Source organism: Sinocyclocheilus anshuiensis, unplaced genomic scaffold, assembly GCF_001515605.1.
Source record: "Sinocyclocheilus anshuiensis isolate Anshui unplaced genomic scaffold, SAMN03320099.WGS_v1.1 scaffold91, whole genome shotgun sequence".
Lineage (NCBI taxonomy): Eukaryota > Metazoa > Chordata > Actinopteri > Cypriniformes > Cyprinidae > Sinocyclocheilus > Sinocyclocheilus anshuiensis.
In genome coordinates this window covers 169,097-188,084 of record NW_015552636.1, presented here as the reverse complement: position 1 = coordinate 188,084, position 18,988 = coordinate 169,097, and the positions used below count along the sequence as shown (strand labels likewise).

The following is an 18,988-nucleotide window of genomic DNA, read 5'->3' as shown; positions in this document are numbered from 1 at the left end:
GTGTGTGAGTGTGTGTGTGTGTGTGTGTGTGTGTGTGTGAGAGTGAGTGAGTGTGTGTGTGAGAGAGTGAGTGAGTGTGTGAGCGTGTGTGTGCGTGAGTGTGTGCGTGTGTGTGTGTGTGTGTGAGAGTGTGTGTGAGTGTGTGAAACTGTAATGTATTTCTGTGATGCGCAGCTGTATTTTCAGCATCATTCCTCCAGTCTTCAGTGTCACATGATCTTCAGAAATCATTCTAATATGCTGATTTGCTGCTCAAGAAACATTTCTGATTATTATCAATGTTGAAAACATTAATATTTTCGTGGAAACCGTCATACATTTTATTTTTCAGGATTCTTTGATGAATAGAAAGTCAAAAAAACTGCATTTATTTTAAATAAAATCTTCTGCAACATTATTAATGTCTTTACTGGCACTTTTGACCAACTTAACGCGTCCTTGCTGAATAAAAGTAGTAATTTGTAAATAAATAAATACTGACTCCAATCTTTTGCACAGTAGTACACATCAACACGTTTCCAGAATGATGTATTAGAGAGTTAAGATCATTGTGAAAACTGAAGACACATCTCATCATCATAAAGACCGAACATACAACAGCACAGACGGAATTATTGATAACGTGGTTTGGATGAGACATCAAAGTATCTTGTAAAGATTCACTGCAGTGGCGAACGTTTGAATCTGAACTGACGGTAAATAAACTGACAGAAACAAAACAAACTTTAAAGTCATTCAGAGTTTAGTTCTGCTCTGGAATATTTCAAACGCTGCTCTTATAACTCACAATGTAACAGATCGCAGAATTTCCTCTCAGCAGTCGCTACAAAGTAACAGTAAATCTCCCGCGCGCGGCATCACGCTCCTGTTCCTCACACATCAGCAGCAGCAGCTCGAGCTGAGGATGATGAGCTTGTGTTTGTGTGATTCTGAAGAGAAGGGAATAAACTCACCGCTGAGACTCTGCAGCAGAGCAATCCTCCGCCTGTCACGTGATCTCACCTGTGACACATGGCCTGCGTCCCAATGTGCAAATCTCTGATATATTAGTCATTTTCAATACTATTTAGGGCAGATAGGGTGGATAGGTTGCACATTGGGACGCAGGGTTATATTCTCTAAATTAAATGAGTGAGTGGATATTGGATTCATTTATTGTAATGAATGAATGATTAACTCCAAACACACGGATTATGATGCACTACTGTTTATTTCATACATCAGAATCAAGCATGACATTTTTATTACTGAACAAACTTAACAGATTTGTGGTTTCTACAGACCGATGAATAATTTGTGCGCATGATGACTTGAGTAGAGAAAGGAGAAATGTGTGTTTGACAGGTTTGTGTGGTTATTAATAATGAAATGAAGTGCAGAACGGCAGCTACTGACCGTCTTTTACTGTAAACCACATCAATCTGCAGAGAATCTACATCATTCATCAGAGCAGATGTGCAGCGCTACTCTTTCTCCAGAGTCTGAACAAGGTAACATTTATAAAAGCCTGAAATTATTTGTACTGTGGAATGTTTCTGTTTTTGGTGAATCTCATGAAATGTGGAGATCACGTCCAGCTGATAGATACTTCACCACAAAATCAACAAAGAAATAAGAAGTCAAACGGTGTATGAAGAAAATGAAGCCCGTTTACGCATCACTCACATTCTTTAATTTTTCCTTTCATCAATACGATATGGTAGTACAGTAATATTTTTCTGCAGTACAGCAAGTCAGAGGATAATGGGAATTACAAAACTATGAATGAATTACAACATCTGCATTACAGTCATGGGAAACCATGAGCACTGTCATAAAAACAATGATGCGGAAAATCTTAACGGTCCTAAAAAAAGGCTTCATTTTATTCATACAAAAGAAAAGAGCCAGAGAGAAGCAGGTGTTGGATTGTGATGTTTTCAGTACATGTACACTATCTCTGATGTTGTGGTTATGTGGAGGATAATGAAGCGGCATGCCGCAGTCCTTCGTGAGGAAATACCTGCGCACCGAATTCAGCCGGAGCTCCAGAGTTCACCGGATGAGAAGCTCAGAGATGTTCGAGCCTTTAACCAGAGGCTTGCCTAGCGTCGGTGTCCCACAGTGCTTTGCGATCCGTCACGAACCCTCAGTGCGGTTTGGGCACGTGGCCGTCCACGTAGAAGTTCCTGGTGACCTTGGGCAGCGTCAGCTCCATGCCGTCCAGCTCCGGCGTCAGGACGATCTGGCAGCTCAGACGAGAGTTCTCCTGCAGCATCGGAGCCATGTCCAGCATATCGTCCTCCCTGCAGACACACAGCATACACACAAACAAAATAAGTCACCTGTGAGATTTGCTATCTATTTTTTTATTATTGGAGACTGGCCATAAATTTTTTAATGCAGTTATGAAAAGGTAGATTGGTCTTGTTAGTATTGGAAGAGTAAGACAGCTGCTGGTTAGTCAAACTAACCTAACCCTACCCCCAATCTGCACAATGTTCTCACCTTTATCCCCCTTTACCTGTTTACATCTCTGACACACACACACACACACACAGAGATACACTCAAGACTCGAGATGAGCACCACGATGAGCAGAGCTCTCCTCACCGTTCCTCAGGCTCTGGAAGTTTCTCATAGTGTTCGCTGCTGACGTACACGTGACAGGTGGAGCAGGCCAGAGACGCTTCACAGGCGCCTGAAGAACAGAGACGAGCTGATGAAGACGAGCCTCAAACACACAGAGATGAAGAGGCGCTGGACTCACCCTCCAGTTCAATGCCGTGCTTGTGCGCCAGGTGAAGAGCATTATCTCCGACCCTCGCCTCGACGGGAATCCTCTGTCCGGAGCGGTCGATGAACACCACATTAACCCTGGAGTAAAGCAGATCTGTCTGGCTTTGGCCTTTCATGCTTATATCCATCTACACCTCTTTTGTCCTCCTTTTAAGTCCACATTTTTACTTTTTCAAATGGTATATAATTAATAAATGAATAGATTAAAAGTTAGGCTAAACTTAAGCTAACATTGAACGATTTACATATTTTAGACAAAATTGTCAATAACACTGTTTTTATTCTCCAAAACTGAGATTTCTGAATGATTCAGCAATTCTTAAAGGGATAGTTCACCCAAAAATGAAAATTCTGTCATGAATTACTCGCCATCACGTCGTTCCAAACCCGTAAGACCTTCGTTCATCTTCAGAACACAAATGAAGATATTTCTGATGAAATCCGAGAGCTTTTCCCTGGGTGCCAGATGCTGCTGATGTAAACACGCAGAGGAAAGCATGCGTCTAATACCCTCCATAACGAAAGAAGACGGTAACTCGGGGGAGAACAGTTGTTGAATAAAGTCGTTATTTTCTCGTAGCTTCGTAACATTAGGGTTGAAGCTCTGATGTCACATGGATTATTTTAACATGTCCTTGCTGTGTTTCTGAGGCTTGATCGTTTCGGGATCCTTGCTGTCTGTGCAGGGTTCATCAGTTCATCAGAAATATCTTCATTTGTGTTCTGAAGATGAATGAAGAGAATGACATGAGGGCGAGTAATTAATGACAGAATTTATATTTTTGGGTGAACTGATTCAGAGACACATTGATAAAGAGTCGCTAGCTTTGTTCCTGAATGATCAGCCGTTTTGAATGAATCGGCTGAATTAATGAATGAATCAACCACTCACTTATTAAGACAGTGGACGTTTTAGTTTAACATTTTAAGTATAATTCCATAATACACATATAATTGGAACATTTGATATTTCTATATTTAATACATTTTGTATTTAAAACAATAATGATATAGCATTATTTATGCATAAACAGTCTGTATGAAAATGCCGCTTCAGATGCAGCTGCTGTGCAGAAATCATTTTGTCTGATTTCATTAGATTGGTATCAGTCATATAATGTTTTATTATTCTAATTGCATTAATGAATAAATTTGAAGTTTAAATTAAGGGGGACACATACATTTAAGAAAGTTAGAAAGTGGCCATTGTAAAGGCCCCAGTAAATGGATTTAAATATCAGCCCTTAATGAAGGAGTTTGTGTTATTTATCAGGTTTTATTCTGGTTTCTAGAGCTGCTAAACTCACACTCGCTTGTCCTCCTCCGGTGAGCTGCTGTCTTCACTCTGACACACACCTGACACACACAAACACAGGACCACAGTTACACACACTCCTGCTACTGGACCCTATAGCCCTTCAGAGAGAGAGAGAGTGTGTGTGTGTGTGTGTGTGTGGTGTGTGTGTGTGTGTGTGTGTGTGTGTGTGAAAGACGCACCGATGCTGGTCCGCAGGCGTCGGTTCGGAGCGGTAAACCCGTCGGTGGGTCCTGTACACGCGTTGAGTCGGTAGAGCGGACAGATGCTGCAGTCCGGTGAAACTCGGACAACCCGCTGCGTCAAACTCACGGCCGACCGGACCGCCGCGGATGCCGCCATGACACTGTTTTGATCACGTGACCTGCGCTGGCCAATAGCAGCCGAGGCGTGATGACGACACTACAGAAGCCTCACAGATTCGAAATCACGACGTTACATTGTTATATACATTTTAATACATCATTGTTTTCAAAGTATCAATGTTGTCCTTGTAAACAGTTTAATGTATCATAAAGGAAAATGAAATCTTATACACTTGTAAACACACTGTGTCAAGATTTCTTGATATTCCTGTTGCATGGACGACCCAGAATAACAGATAGTTTAAAATAGAAATAACAGGAATAATTATTTCATACTTTATTCTCATCCAAAAAAAAAAAAAACGTATTTCGACTGATCTTTTATGATTATAGCCTACTGATCATGTATTATTTCATATGCATAAAATAAGATTCAGTAAATCTTTCAGTAATTTTGGTAGTAAACGGAGAAGTAAATATAAATGCATTTTTAAAGAAAATAGTTCTCACTCTCAATCTTTTCTCCTCTAGCAATGTAGTAATCTATGTTATACTTTTACAAATGTACTCTCGTATCTCGTTTATTACAAATCGCTTATGATGTTGTTTCTCATTTATAAGGCTTTGGATAAAAGCGCCTACTACATGAATAAATAAATCAACTTTGAATACGTTTGCAGATATTGGAAATGCAATAAATGCATTTCTGTTTAATTCATGTATTTATTTTTTTGGTACTATGATTGTTTTTCTTTCTCAGTAGCACAGATGATGGCTCTGGAGTTCTCCTCCGCCAGAGGGCGACAAACACCCCACAGATCTTCCTTTTATGAGCAGCAACACCAGGAGCTGTCTACATGGATCACATTCAGAAACATGGCTTTTCATATTACTGCAATGCTGATGACTCTCAACTCTACCTCTCATTCCATCCTGATGATTTTACATTAACTGTTCCCTCCTGGTGGAATGACCTGAGCAGCTGAGTCGTTAGCCATCTTCAAGAAATGACTAAAAACACATCTGTTCCACCTTTATTTGACCCTCTAACTCTAGCACTCTCTATTCTATTTCTATTCTTTAACAAAAAAAACTTTTAGACTTGCACTCAATTCATTTACTGCTTGTTTTCCCGTCTGTATTGTTCCCTATCTTACTGTGATCATGTTTGAAGAGTAAATGTAAATGTGAGTAATGAACACATGCTGATGAACACAACCGACTCTCCATGTTGAGTGAATGCTGTTCTGTGACATACAGACTGATCCAACACGCTAAACTAACAGCAGACGCCATCACAGGACCTCGTGTTCATCCTGTTATTAAATGATCAGGGCTGCCAGCTGTTCAGATCAGCTTTGGAGGATTCCCACGGCAGGCTGGGTGGGAGTTTTGGTTGGAATTGTTTTGTTTAAAAAAAACAACAACAGCAGCAGAGTTTTGTCTGACATCTGGATGTTTACAGTCATTAAAGGTTCTGACCTGAATGGCCAATCAGAGAGCTCAAGAAATCAAGAGGTGTGTCTGTGATTGGCTAAACAGCGTAAAGAGAATGTTTTTCTGTTATCATGCTAGATTAAACGAAGTGTGCTTTTGCTCATATGTGATGATGCTTTCCTCTGCGTGTGGCGTGAGAAGAGTTGTGTGAGTTTCACGCTGAACATGTGAGAGTTTGCAGCCCTATGATATCACTTTCAGCTTTTCTAGACACATATTCATGTGATACATAAATGCTAAACTTCACACCTTTGGCTGACCTTGTTTGTAGTTTAGTACAGATTGAGTCGTTTTAAAGCAAATGTGCAAAACCAAGCATAGTTTCAGGCGTCTGTCACTGCACACACTCACAAACATCAGTGTGTGTGTGTGTGTGTGTGTGTGTGTGTGTGTGTGTGTATTGATTGTATACATAAAAACTGATGTTAAGAATTATTGTTGGAGTCATGAGATTATTATTTGGTGTATATGTATATTTTGTTTATATATTTTGTTGATATAGTTGTATATGAATTTGGGATGACTTATGAATGTATTTACTGTATTTTGTTATAGATTTGAGATATATGTGTATTTGTTTAAAAGATCTTCGTGATACTAGGGGTATTACGGTAATACGTGTTTTAATGAGCGCAGGTGTTGCTTGGTAGCACATGGCACTGAGGAAGGGTTAATACCCGAAAACGTTCTGCACTTGCACTTTTGCACTTCTTTCTATATATTTTTGTGACCTCTGAACAATAAATGGAATAAGCTTGTTTAGCTGCATTTGGAGGAGTGCGGATGTCTTTCATCTTTGGATCTTTGTATATTTTGGATCTACGCACCATATGTTTCTGTCTACTGGATTTTTGGACGAGTGTTTGGTGCTACTGCCTTTTTTGTAGATTATCAAGTTGTAAATATTAAATAGTTTGTGTGAATATATAAATAATCACTTTGTTAACATATATATAATCATAAGAAAGCATCATGGCACCATTTATCTAAGGAAAAATGCTTAGCTGCGTGTGTTTATATCCTTACGCCAAGCAGTGAAGTTTTCATTGCAAAGATTTGCTTAAAGTGTGTGTGTGTGTGTGTGTGTGTGTGTGTGCGCTTGTTTTTGTGACAAATGAGGACATAAATTTGTATAATGACAAAGGTATGACATAGGTATTACAAGGAGAAGGTGACTTTTTCTGTGTGTGTGAGAGAGAGAGAGAGAGCGAGAGAGAGTGTGTGTGTGTGTGTGTGTGTGTGTGTGTGTGTGTGCGCTTGTTTTACTTGTGTTCCAGCAGGCTGGGTTTGTTTAGTCTCATGAAGTTAAAAAGAAGCTAAGCAGACAGAGAGCGGAGAGATGTTCAGATACTGCAGTCACACACAGACAGATAAGCGATGTGTGTGTGTGTGTGTGAGTGTGAGAGAGAGTGACGCGTCCCTCTGCTCGTGTGACTTTCATGTTTTAGGTCTCTTAGTGTAGAGGTTTTTTACATGCAAAGAGAAACACTTTGTGTTGGTTTAGACCAGAGGTATTCAAACGGTCCCTGAGGCCCAACACTGCGCTTTATATCTGTCTCTCATCAGACACACAGTTCAGATCTCAGTCTCTGCTAACGAGCTAAAGAGTTCAGTCAGGTGTGTGAGACGAGTCACAAATCACGTACTGTCTGAGTAGGCACTACATTTGAAGTTGATCTTAGGTCTCGATCATTATCGAATGCAGACTTCTGTGTGGAGGTAGTAGGTCATCCGCGGACTTTTCGAATGCTATGAATTCACACATTCCTTTTGCGTGAAGGTAAGATTGTACGAATTTATGAATGAATGGCTCATTTTAAAATCTTCCTGTTATGATTACATTTGTTGTGACATCTGCTTCGAACATTACAATGCTCCTGACAACTTTTGTTAACTCTACAAAAAGCGAATGCACTTCAGCAGCTGCTTGCTCTTCAACAGTGAAAGTTGTAAAGATGGGCTGCAGGACTGGTTTGAAAAGCCCTGAGTTTGGACACACAGATGAAGATTTCTTCAGACACAGACACAGACACAGACACACACACACACACACACTCTCTCTCTCTCACACACACACACACACTCTCTCTCACACACACAAACACACACACACACACACTATGGACTATGGAAGCCCGTTTCAGCCACTGAAAAAACAAATAAAATTCAGTGTCGGAAACAGCCTTCCACACACATCAGTGTTTCTCCCGCATGAGAGGCGTTTCTTTGAAGGGGAAGGGCGTGGTCTCAAAATTAAAGATGAAAAAGCAGACATAACGCTAGCAGGGGTCACTCATACTGCATTAAAGGGGTCATGAACTGAGAAACCAAAATTCCCTTGATGACATATAAGAGGTGATTGTACTATAAAAACATCCTGTAAGTTTCAGAACTCAGAATTTTCTCATTAGTCTAAAAACAGCTTATAATGAAGGCAGTCTGCCACAACATCAGCTTGTGGAATATTCTACTCTATGATGTAATAGTGTGCTGTCTGTTCAGCATCGCCCACCTGCTTCTACAACACTGCCTGTTTAGCCCCGCCCACCTGCTTCTACATCACTGTCTGTTTAGCCCCGCCCACCGATTCTACATCACTGTTTAGCCCCGCTCACCGATTCTACATCACTGCCTGTTTAGCCACGCCCACCGATTCTACACCAGTCTGTTTAGCCACGCCCAACTGATTCTACATCACTGTCTGTTTAGCCCCGCCCACCGATTCTACATCACTGCCTGTTTAGCCACGCCCACCGATTCTACACCAGTCTGTTTAGCCACGCCCACCTGCTTCTACATCACTGTCTGTTTAGCATCGCCCACCTGCTTCTACAACACTGCCTGTTTAGCCCCGCCCACCTGCTTCTACATCACTGTCTGTTTAGCCACGCCCACCTGCTTCTACATCACTGTCTGTTTAGCCCCGCCCACCTGCTTCTACAACACTGCCTGTTTAGCCCCGCCCACCTGTTTCTACATCACTGTCTGTTTGTTAGTTAGGACTTTCAGACCATAATGAAGTGTTTCATTTAGAGCACTCATTACTGAATATTTTTAATGTAAAACATTTGGGTTAAACAATCAGTCTAAAGTGGGAATCTAATCAAATGTGTTTATTTTGAGAATATGTCATAGACTGAGGAGGAAGAGAGATGAAGAACACACGAAGCTTCATCACCTTTACTGAAGAACACTAGAGATGAGACAGATGATGAGATTACTGGCCTCCATCATTAACCAACTTAACGATCCACTCAATCACACAAACCTGCATGCTGTACTTCAGATGATAGCTGTGTTCTTGAGAAGAAACAGAAGAACCTGAGTAACATCTACAGGCCAGAGAACTCATCCTGCTTACATTTATTCTTCTTGAATATCATATTTCACTCTGATATACAAGTGTACAGACGTCATGTTACATCCATGAGTAAACGAGAGAGGCGTTTCATCTGTGTTTATCTCTCTGACATCACGTGTGTTTGAATGAATGTAATCGCTGGAGTTTGTGTCTTACGCAGGTGTACAGCTGACGGTACAGCAGAGATGTTGAAGATGTCTGAATGTGTAAAACTGATTCTGAAACAAGCAGACATGTGCCAACAGCTGCAGAACGACAGGAAACAAGCTCATCGCTCTGAGTCTGACCGCAGTATTAAACAGCGCATACAAACTAAAAGATCTCCTTTCTTTTACAAAACATACACCTTTTTCAAACATTTTCCTTTGTTACTCTGTTATTTTCTACTGTTTCAGTCATTTTGCACTGTTGCAGCAGCGATGTCATATTCATAATGGACTGCCATTAAAATTAACAACTGATTTAACAATAATACTGCAAAATGATGTTGAGTATTACACATATGAGCATGTGTTTGTATAGAGATGTAGCATTTTCAGTACAAACACTGATAAAAAGCTGTCTGTCAGCACGCATCGGAAGCCTCTGAATTAAGACTCATTTCTCCTTCAGTTTGAAGAGAATCCCTAACAGACACAAGAACATCATACTTCATCCAGATGTGAAGGCCAAGCACTAACAACCCTAAAAAACTCTAGCAGAAACTTACACTTGCTTACATGATATCTGATTTTTGCTCATACTTTCATTTGCTTCAAATTTTTCTAATTCAAAACACTTTTTAAAATTAAATGTTTTATTACATTTAGGCTCTTGTGCATCTCATATTTTAGACTACTGATAAGAATCGTGTGTATAGAAAACTATTAAAATTAGTTTAATACATTTTTCTGTTTCTCCCTGTAAAGCTGCTTTGACACAATGAGTATCAAGCACAATATAAATAAAGGTTTCGTCTTGACTGGAATAATGCTCCATGCAAACAATAATGCAGAGAAGGACTTTTTTCCGTTCTCATTTCAGAGAGACACAGAAGGATAAAAGTGACCTTAAAGGTCAACCGGGATGACCTGTCTGACCTCTGACCTCTTTATCAGACGGTAAAACAGCATCTAACCATTAGAGACGAGTGCCAGACAAACTCGTTCACATTGAATATTCATGCTAAAAACTGAACTACATAAACAGACAAATGCTCTCTCATGTTTCATGCCCAGATCCACCCATGAACTGCAGAACCAGTTTTACTGCAGGATCTGCCAGAGTTCAGCCGGATCAGATCTTCTGTGACGTCCGTCAGCCACAGCGTGTGTTCCTCCAGCATCTGACGCGTCACGGAGGTTCCCACGATGCACAGTCACACAGCTCAAAGTCTGGCAGCAGTGCGCAGGTGTGAGAGATGCGGTGGGCAGTAACAGTAACTCTGAGGAGGCAGAACACCAGAAGACAACTCTGAGCTCGAGTCGGATCCAACCACAGATTCATCTGATTAAACCTGCATTCGACTCAAAACGTGCTCACATGGAGCTGGAGCTGTGCTAATCACACTGCTGGAGTCAGATCATCTCAGCTAATTAACATGCTCATCAGTGGATATTAATGTGACTCCTACAGGAAGATCCACATCAGAATCATATTATGGCCCACTGAAACCAACAAACATACAAGTGTTAAAACCTCAACCACTGCAGGTCTGGAGGAGAGAGAGAGAGCGAGTTAGAGAGAGAGAGAGAGAGAGAGAGAGCGAGTTAGACAGAGAGAGAGAGAGAGAGTTAGAGAGCGAGTGATGGGGAGTGAGTGAGAGAGAGAAAGAGAGAGCGAGTGAGAGCGAGAGAGAGAGAGAGAGAGAGAGAGAGAGATATATATATATAGAGAGAGAGATATATATATAGAGAGAGAGAGAGAGAGAGATAGAGAGAGAGAGAGAGTCAGTTCTCTGTAGTTTTATGTTGAGTCGTGTTTGATTCTTTCACTGAAGTTTTCATGCCACAGCAGAAGCTTTACTGACACACAAAACTAGAAACGGTAAGAGATTTCTATCCCTTCTGAAACTCATGTTTTACTGTTATGAATAATGAGGAGCTCTGTAGACTCAGATTCTATAGAGGAGATAAATGTGTACTTGTGTGTGTGTTTGCTTTTGTAACTACTCATTCTAATTTGTGTTGAATGTTTTTTATTGTTTTATTAGACAGGGACGATACAGAATAACACTGCTGGATAATTTCGAGCAGCTCTTTAGATGCCTCTAATTGTAATTCCAGCACGTGTCTCTGCTTAATATTTAACTAAGAACCAAAGACCAATTCAGAACACAGTGAAACTATGAATGTACAGAAAATTAAACACACACACAAACACACACACACACACACACACACAGTAAAATAGCTATAAACCCAAATGAATAGTATTTGTCTGATTTTAGTCTCTTCCCAGGTGAAAAAGTGCACTTCCATAATGTACTTAAAGTGCTGTATTTTCTGTTTAGTTAGCACTTGTAGTACACTTGAACCCATCTTTCATACAAGTGTACTACAAGTGGTAAATAAATACATTTCTTAAATACAGAGACAGTATGTTAAAAGCACATTTTATGTCATTTTCATGGTGTCCCAAAATAGCACAGTTGAGTATACTTAGATGATCTTAAGTTTATCTTAAGAAGTACTAAAGAATAATTTTTTGTATATCGAGTACAAAATTAGTGTGTGAAAATAGAGTTCTTTAAGTACATCGTGGAAGTGCACTTTTGTCACCTGGGTTTCTGAACTTTGTGAAAATGTGAACGAATCAAAGGTCAAGTATGAGTCAGTTCAATCGTGACAACTCTCGGAAGATTTTAGCATGGTGCTGGATATGACAATGTTAATGTATTTGGTCTTAGCGGAATAGATCTGCTACGCTGCTGCTGAATTGCTGCTGCTGTTGGTTATTGCTGTAGTTGTAGATTATTGCTGCTGCTGCAAGCAAGTACAGGAACTCACTACTGCCAGTGCATATGAGTATTTAAGACATACTGCTGCTGCACAAATAGCATATAAAATAACCCGTAGCAGATCTATACAGGTGGAGCTGGGGAAGGTGGAGGGTTTCTGAGAAACTCTGAAAGTGTGCTGCAGGAACCTCAAGTGAATGCTAGCCAGCCATATAAATGCAAGGCAGTAAGCTCATTGGCTGCATATGCAGCATGAACCAATCAGCTTGTGCCAAGTCGTTTAACTCTCTGAATATCATCAGTTACATTAACAACCCATCAGCCTGCGCCGTCTAGAGTTTCATGACTAAACTATATATGTATTAGTTTATATGAACTAACAATACAAATACTTCTAAAGCATTTATTAATGCTAATTTCAACATTTACTAATATATAATCAAAATCAAAAGTTCTATCTATAAATATTATTTTAATGGACTTGAGCTAAAGAAGGATTAATAAATACTGTAATAAATGCATTGCTCCTTGTTAGTTAGGGTTAGGGTTAATGCATTAACTAAAGTTAATTGTTAAGACATTATTGTAAAATACATCAGCATATTTCAATTAATTGATTATCTAAATAAAAAGACTAAATATTTCTGCTCATGAAATTAATCAGACTGGCTCAAATTAATTTCACTAAACATGATCAAATTCAAAGAGCAGCTGTTGACTGAATGTGATGTTACTCGGATGATTTGCTGGTAATTTACTCACCTTCAGGCCATCCAAGATGAAGATGAGTTTGTTTCTTCAGTGGAACAGTAAAGAAGATATTTAGCTGAGACTGCAATTCTTGGTGATTCATAAAATGCAGGTCAGTGGCTACAGACACTCTGAGGGTCAGAATTAATTCACACAGAATGAATCCCCGTGGCTCCTGGTGATATACTGAGGTCTTATGAAGAGAAACTATCAGCCTGTGCAACAAACTGAACATTATTTACAGTATTATTACCTGTAATCCATACGTTCAGTTTCTTGCACAGACTGATCGTTTCACTTCATAAGACCTCAGTATATTGCCGATGCCACAGGGATTCATTCTGTGTGAATTAATTTTGACTCTCAGAGTGTCTGCAGCCACTGACCTGCATTTTATGAATCACCAAGGATCGCAGTTTCAGCCATCAGGTTTTTAGTTGGTTTGGTGAGCTGATGATGCTCTTGTGTTTTCAGGACTGAAGTGATGGACCCAAACCAAGCAGTTCTGCCATCCAGTGTCCGCTCTGCTTTCTCCGGCACGATCGGCCTTCACAAAACAACTCCTGCTCAGTTTTCTGACACTCAGGTTCTCTGTTACGATGAGCTGAACTCCACAGCGTCTCATCACTGAGAGCAAAAAGAAGTTTGCTGGAGAACCATGGAGCTTTGCGCTGTGACCTCCAGCGCAGGGTCAACCAACACATCCTCGTTCGCTTTCCAGGACTATCACTGCAACGAAGTCCTCCAGCGGCACTATAACCACACCGGCAAACTGGATCAGAACCGATACAGAGACGGACTGAAACCAGAATCCATCGCCTGTCTGTTCATCTGCTTTCTCATCGTCGTGGAGAACTCGGTCATCCTCATGGCCATCTGGAAGAACAAGAAGTTCCACATGCCCATGTACTACCTGCTGGGTAACCTGACGCTGTCGGACCTGCTGGCCGGATTCACCTACATGCTGAACATCGTGCTGTCGGGTTCGAACACGCTGAAGCTGACGCCGCTGCTGTGGTTTCTGAGGGAGGGCGGCGTCTTCATCACGCTATCAGCGTCTGTCATCAGTCTGCTGGCCATCGCCATCGAGCGCTACTTCACCATGCTCAACACCAAGCCCTACCACCGCGCCAAACGCAACCGCATGTTCGCTCTGATCGCCGCCAGCTGGGCGCTGTCGCTGTTGCTAGGCGCTCTGCCTATTATGGGGCCAGTGCATATGAGTATTTAAGACATACTGCTGCTGCACAAATAGCATATAAAATAACCCGTAGCAGATCTATACAGGTGGAGCTGGGGAAGGTGGAGGGTTTCTGAGAAACTCTGAAAGTGTGCTGCAGGAACCTCAAGTGAATGCTAGCCAGCCATATAAATGCAAGGCAGTAAGCTCATTGGCTGCATATGCAGCATGAACCAATCAGCTTGTGCCAAGTCGTTTAACTCTCTGAATATCATCAGTTACATTAACAACCCATCAGCCTGCGCCGTCTAGAGTTTCATGACTAAACTATATATGTATTAGTTTATATGAACTAACAATACAAATACTTCTAAAGCATTTATTAATGCTAATTTCAACATTTACTAATATATAATCAAAATCAAAAGTTCTATCTATAAATATTATTTTAATGGACTTGAGCTAAAGAAGGATTAATAAATACTGTAATAAATGCATTGCTCCTTGTTAGTTAGGGTTAGGGTTAATGCATTAACTAAAGTTAATTGTTAAGACATTATTGTAAAATACATCAGCATATTTCAATTAATTGATTATCTAAATAAAAAGACTAAATATTTCTGCTCATGAAATTAATCAGACTGGCTCAAATTAATTTCACTAAACATGATCAAATTCAAAGAGCAGCTGTTGACTGAATGTGATGTTACTCGGATGATTTGCTGGTAATTTACTCACCTTCAGGCCATCCAAGATGAAGATGAGTTTGTTTCTTCAGTGGAACAGTAAAGAAGATATTTAGCTGAGACTGCAATTCTTGGTGATTCATAAAATGCAGGTCAGTGGCTACAGACACTCTGAGGGTCAGAATTAATTCACACAGAATGAATCCCCGTGGCTCCTGGTGATATACTGAGGTCTTATGAAGAGAAACTATCAGCCTGTGCAACAAACTGAACATTATTTACAGTATTATTACCTGTAATCCATACGTTCAGTTTCTTGCACAGACTGATCGTTTCACTTCATAAGACCTCAGTATATTGCCGATGCCACAGGGATTCATTCTGTGTGAATTAATTTTGACTCTCAGAGTGTCTGCAGCCACTGACCTGCATTTTATGAATCACCAAGGATCGCAGTTTCAGCCATCAGGTTTTTAGTTGGTTTGGTGAGCTGATGATGCTCTTGTGTTTTCAGGACTGAAGTGATGGACCCAAACCAAGCAGTTCTGCCATCCAGTGTCCGCTCTGCTTTCTCCGGCACGATCGGCCTTCACAAAACAACTCCTGCTCAGTTTTCTGACACTCAGGTTCTCTGTTACGATGAGCTGAACTCCACAGCGTCTCATCACTGAGAGCAAAAAGAAGTTTGCTGGAGAACCATGGAGCTTTGCGCTGTGACCTCCAGCGCAGGGTCAACCAACACATCCTCGTTCGCTTTCCAGGACTATCACTGCAACGAAGTCCTCCAGCGGCACTATAACCACACCGGCAAACTGGATCAGAACCGATACAGAGACGGACTGAAACCAGAATCCATCGCCTGTCTGTTCATCTGCTTTCTCATCGTCGTGGAGAACTCGGTCATCCTCATGGCCATCTGGAAGAACAAGAAGTTCCACATGCCCATGTACTACCTGCTGGGTAACCTGACGCTGTCGGACCTGCTGGCCGGATTCACCTACATGCTGAACATCGTACTGTCAGGTTCGAACACGCTGAAGCTGACGCCGCTGCTGTGGTTTCTGAGGGAGGGCGGCGTCTTCATCACGCTATCAGCGTCTGTCATCAGTCTGCTGGCCATCGCCATCGAGCGCTACTTCACCATGCTCAACACCAAGCCCTACCACCGCGCCAAACGCAACCGCATGTTCGCTCTGATCGCCGCCAGCTGGGCGCTGTCGCTGTTGCTAGGCGCTCTGCCTATTATGGGCTGGAACTGTCTGCATCATCTCAAGTGGTGCTCCACCGTCTTGCCGCTCTACGCCAAGAGCTACATCTTCTTCTGCGTGTTTGTGTTCCTGACCGTCCTGCTGGCCATCGTCCTTCTGTACGCACGCATCTTCCACTTCGTCAAGTCCAACACGCAGAACCCGAGCTGCGTTCAGCGCAAACCCTACGGCCATCGCTCGCTGAAGTACATGGCTCTGCTGAAGACCGTCACCATCGTGGTGGGAGTGTTTATCGTGTGCTGGATGCCGCTGTTCGTGCTCCTACTGATGGACTTCGTGTGTCCCGTGAAGACGTGTCCTGTTCTCTTCAAGGCTGATTACTTCCTGGGCGTGGCCATGTTTAATTCCCTCATTAACCCCATCATTTACACGCTGACGAGCAGAGACATGCGCAGGGCTATTCTGAAGCTGCTCTGCCGCCGCTGCCTGATGACCAAAGACGGCCGCGTGAGGAAGATCGGCATCCGTATCAGCTTCACGAAGACAGACGTGAACCGCCAGGGACTGGAGACGACCATCTCGTCCGGGAACGGCATCACCTCACCCATCAAATCCATCTACCCCAAACTCAAGCTCTCCGTCATCACATAAGCGCAAGCAAAGATCCTGAGCACATCTGTGACCCTGCAGCACAAAAGCAGTCTTAAGTCGCTGGGGTATATTTGTAGCAATAGCCAACAATACATTGTATGGGTCACAATTATACATTTTTCTTTTATGCCAAAAATCATTAGGATATTAAGTAAAGATCATGTTCCATGAAGATATTTTGTAAATCTCCTACCGTAAATATATCAAAACTTAATTTTTGATTAGTAATATGCATTGCTAAGAACTTAATTTGGACAACTTTAAAGATGATTTTCTCAATATTTAGATTTTTTTGCACCCTCAGATTCCAGATTTTCAAATAGTTGTATCTCAGCCAAATATTGTCCTATCCTAACAAACCATACATCAATGGAAAGCTTATTTATTGTACACACACAGAGAGAGAGAAACAAACAAACAAACAAACAAACAAACAAACACAAACACACACTCACTGCATGATGCATAAATCTCAGTTTCAAAAAATTGACCCTTATGACTGGTTTTGTGCTCCAGGGTCACATTTCAGAGTAATTGTAATTAAAGGCTCATTCCAGTAACGAACTGTCACACAGCCCAAAAGAGAAACTGTTTCAAACACGACAGTCGCTTTGCTATATAGGCCTCGAATCGAGCTGTCGTGGGCAGAAAGAAGTCTTTGCGTAGGTGTTCTTCAGCATTTCAACATTCGGTCCTTTACATGTGAACTGAGTTACATCTGCACAAAGACTCAGATATCAGTTCATCAGCCAGAATCAGCTTGAGATCTGAACGCATGCAAAGACTTCAAACAAACATGCACTGAACAGCAGACAGACCTAAAATAGCAACCTTGAGGTTTGGAAAAAGCGCTTTATAAATTTACCTTATTGTTATTATTAAATATGACAGTATATGTCAGTCATTTCTGCTACTGATGAATACACAAACCCTCCACAGATGTGGAGCATCACTGTAAATATTCCACTCTCGTGCTCTTATCGAATGTTAAACCGTGAGCATCTCTTCACACAAAAGCGTATTTAAGGTTTGTTTGCACAGTTTTCTTTGTACAGAGTAAATGCTTGACATGCTGTTTTTACATGCTTTTGTAAAGCCTGATTGATGCTAAATTATGTTCTTTCTTATTTGATATTAAATATTTTTTAATATAACTGAGATACAGTGTCTCCTGTACATGCGTTTCACACATAATCCCAATATTATGAAGTTTGAGTCACATGATTATTTTTTCAGTTTCATTTAAATTTGTAGTTAAAATAACTATAAATAAGTATATTTTAAAGTTTAGAATTAGACGCTGGTAACTCATCAGTGGATTTTCCTCATCAATATAGGCTATATTTCTCACACTTTTCTCATTCTCACTAATTCAAGTTTTTATATGTATGAATCTCTGAAGGAAACCGACTGTCTTCAGAAAAGTTTCAATGGCATTTTCATTTTATCTGATAAAGTAGTGTTTATGAGCGCTGCTTTGTTTACAGCCGTTACCGGGGAAACCACTATATTTCTGATGTTCCAAAAGTGCCTCCTGCTGGCAGAGAATGAATGTTCATTTTCAATAATCCCGTCTGTGGTTTTTGTTCAGACCAATGTGAAAATCCACCCACACATCCCCATTTTAATTTAATTTAATAGTTTATACTTCTGACTCATCCCTTTTCTTAAAAATGGTTTATAGGCTCAATTGTGATGTTTATCATTTTATAATTTATTTAGTTTTTGTGAAAACCTGTATCTCAACTGTAAATCAATTGCTATTTCATGGTCTACAACAGGAAAGAAAGCCATTATAACATGTACATGACAAATGTAGAAACACTAGACACAACTATGGGGCATCATTGTACAGCAGCCTGGGGCCCCCAATGCAGTAAACCCACCCCTGAACTTAATGTGTTTAAATAATTTGTTTTGTGTTTGGAGTTCTTCACTCTGTACATGTTTGGTAGTGATTTCTGTGTGTAGCGTGTCCGGCTGTCGCTGATGTGTGGAGCAGCCTGTGGTTCAGATCTGTGGGAGTTTGCAGAGGGGCTGCTCTACTCGCTCACTAACATGGAAACACAATTCAGCTCAGTTTTCCCGTTTACCGTAAACACACTGCCATCACGTGACCACACACACACACCACACGCTTCTGAGAGCCGTACACATCAAACCACACGCTGCTCACAAAGCCACGGCCATGAGACAGACATGTGTCACACACACACATACACACACACACTCACACACACGCACACACGCACGCACGCACGCACTCACTCACTCACTCACTCACTCACTCACTCACTCACTCACTCACTCACTCACTCA

The 18,988-nt window shown here is 41.1% G+C and overlaps 3 protein-coding genes across 3 annotated transcripts in view; 2 read left to right on the top strand and 1 right to left on the bottom strand.

The window, feature by feature from the left end:
- The window catches only part of LOC107666658 (sphingosine 1-phosphate receptor 1-like), a 21,004-nt gene extending 5,523 nt beyond the window's left edge, over positions 1-15,481 (top strand). The window contains exons 2-4 of the mRNA XM_016458077.1: positions 11,185-11,281; positions 13,419-14,153; positions 15,325-15,481. Coding sequence (XP_016313563.1) covers positions 13,603-14,153; positions 15,325-15,481 — 708 coding nt within the window. The 5' untranslated portion in view covers positions 11,185-11,281; positions 13,419-13,602. The remainder of the gene's footprint in view (positions 1-11,184; positions 11,282-13,418; positions 14,154-15,324) is intronic.
- On the bottom strand, positions 1,328-4,488 carry LOC107666685 (adrenodoxin-like protein, mitochondrial). The gene is made up of 5 exons (XM_016458101.1): positions 4,276-4,488; positions 4,086-4,134; positions 2,750-2,856; positions 2,593-2,680; positions 1,328-2,285 (listed from the first exon to the last, which is right to left on the bottom strand). Exons 1-5 carry the CDS (start codon positions 4,433-4,435, stop codon positions 2,129-2,131), a joined length of 561 nt encoding a protein of 186 aa, XP_016313587.1. The 5' UTR covers positions 4,436-4,488; the 3' UTR covers positions 1,328-2,128.
- Positions 15,330-16,725, top strand: LOC107666683 (sphingosine 1-phosphate receptor 1-like). Its single transcript, XM_016458098.1, has one exon. It carries the CDS (start codon positions 15,509-15,511, stop codon positions 16,667-16,669), a length of 1,161 nt encoding a protein of 386 aa, XP_016313584.1. The 5' UTR covers positions 15,330-15,508; the 3' UTR covers positions 16,670-16,725.
- Positions 16,726-18,988: the final 2,263 nt, after the last annotated feature.

Bases quoted from the DNA above. Each gene is read 5' to 3' on its own strand.
- LOC107666685 (XM_016458101.1), bottom strand. From the start codon at position 4,435: ATGGCGGCATCCGCGGCGGTCCGGTCGGCCGTGAGTTTGACGCAGCGG. The intron at 2,857-4,085 runs GTGAGTTTAGCA...GCTTTACTCCAG, and splicing joins CCGGAGGAGGACAAGCGAGT to GGTTAATGTGGTGTTCATCG. The intron at 2,286-2,592 runs GTGAGGAGAGCT...GTGTGTCTGCAG, and splicing joins CTTCCAGAGCCTGAGGAACG to GGAGGACGATATGCTGGACA.
- LOC107666683 (XM_016458098.1), top strand. From the start codon at position 15,509: ATGGAGCTTTGCGCTGTGACCTCCAGCGCAGGGTCAACCAACACATCC.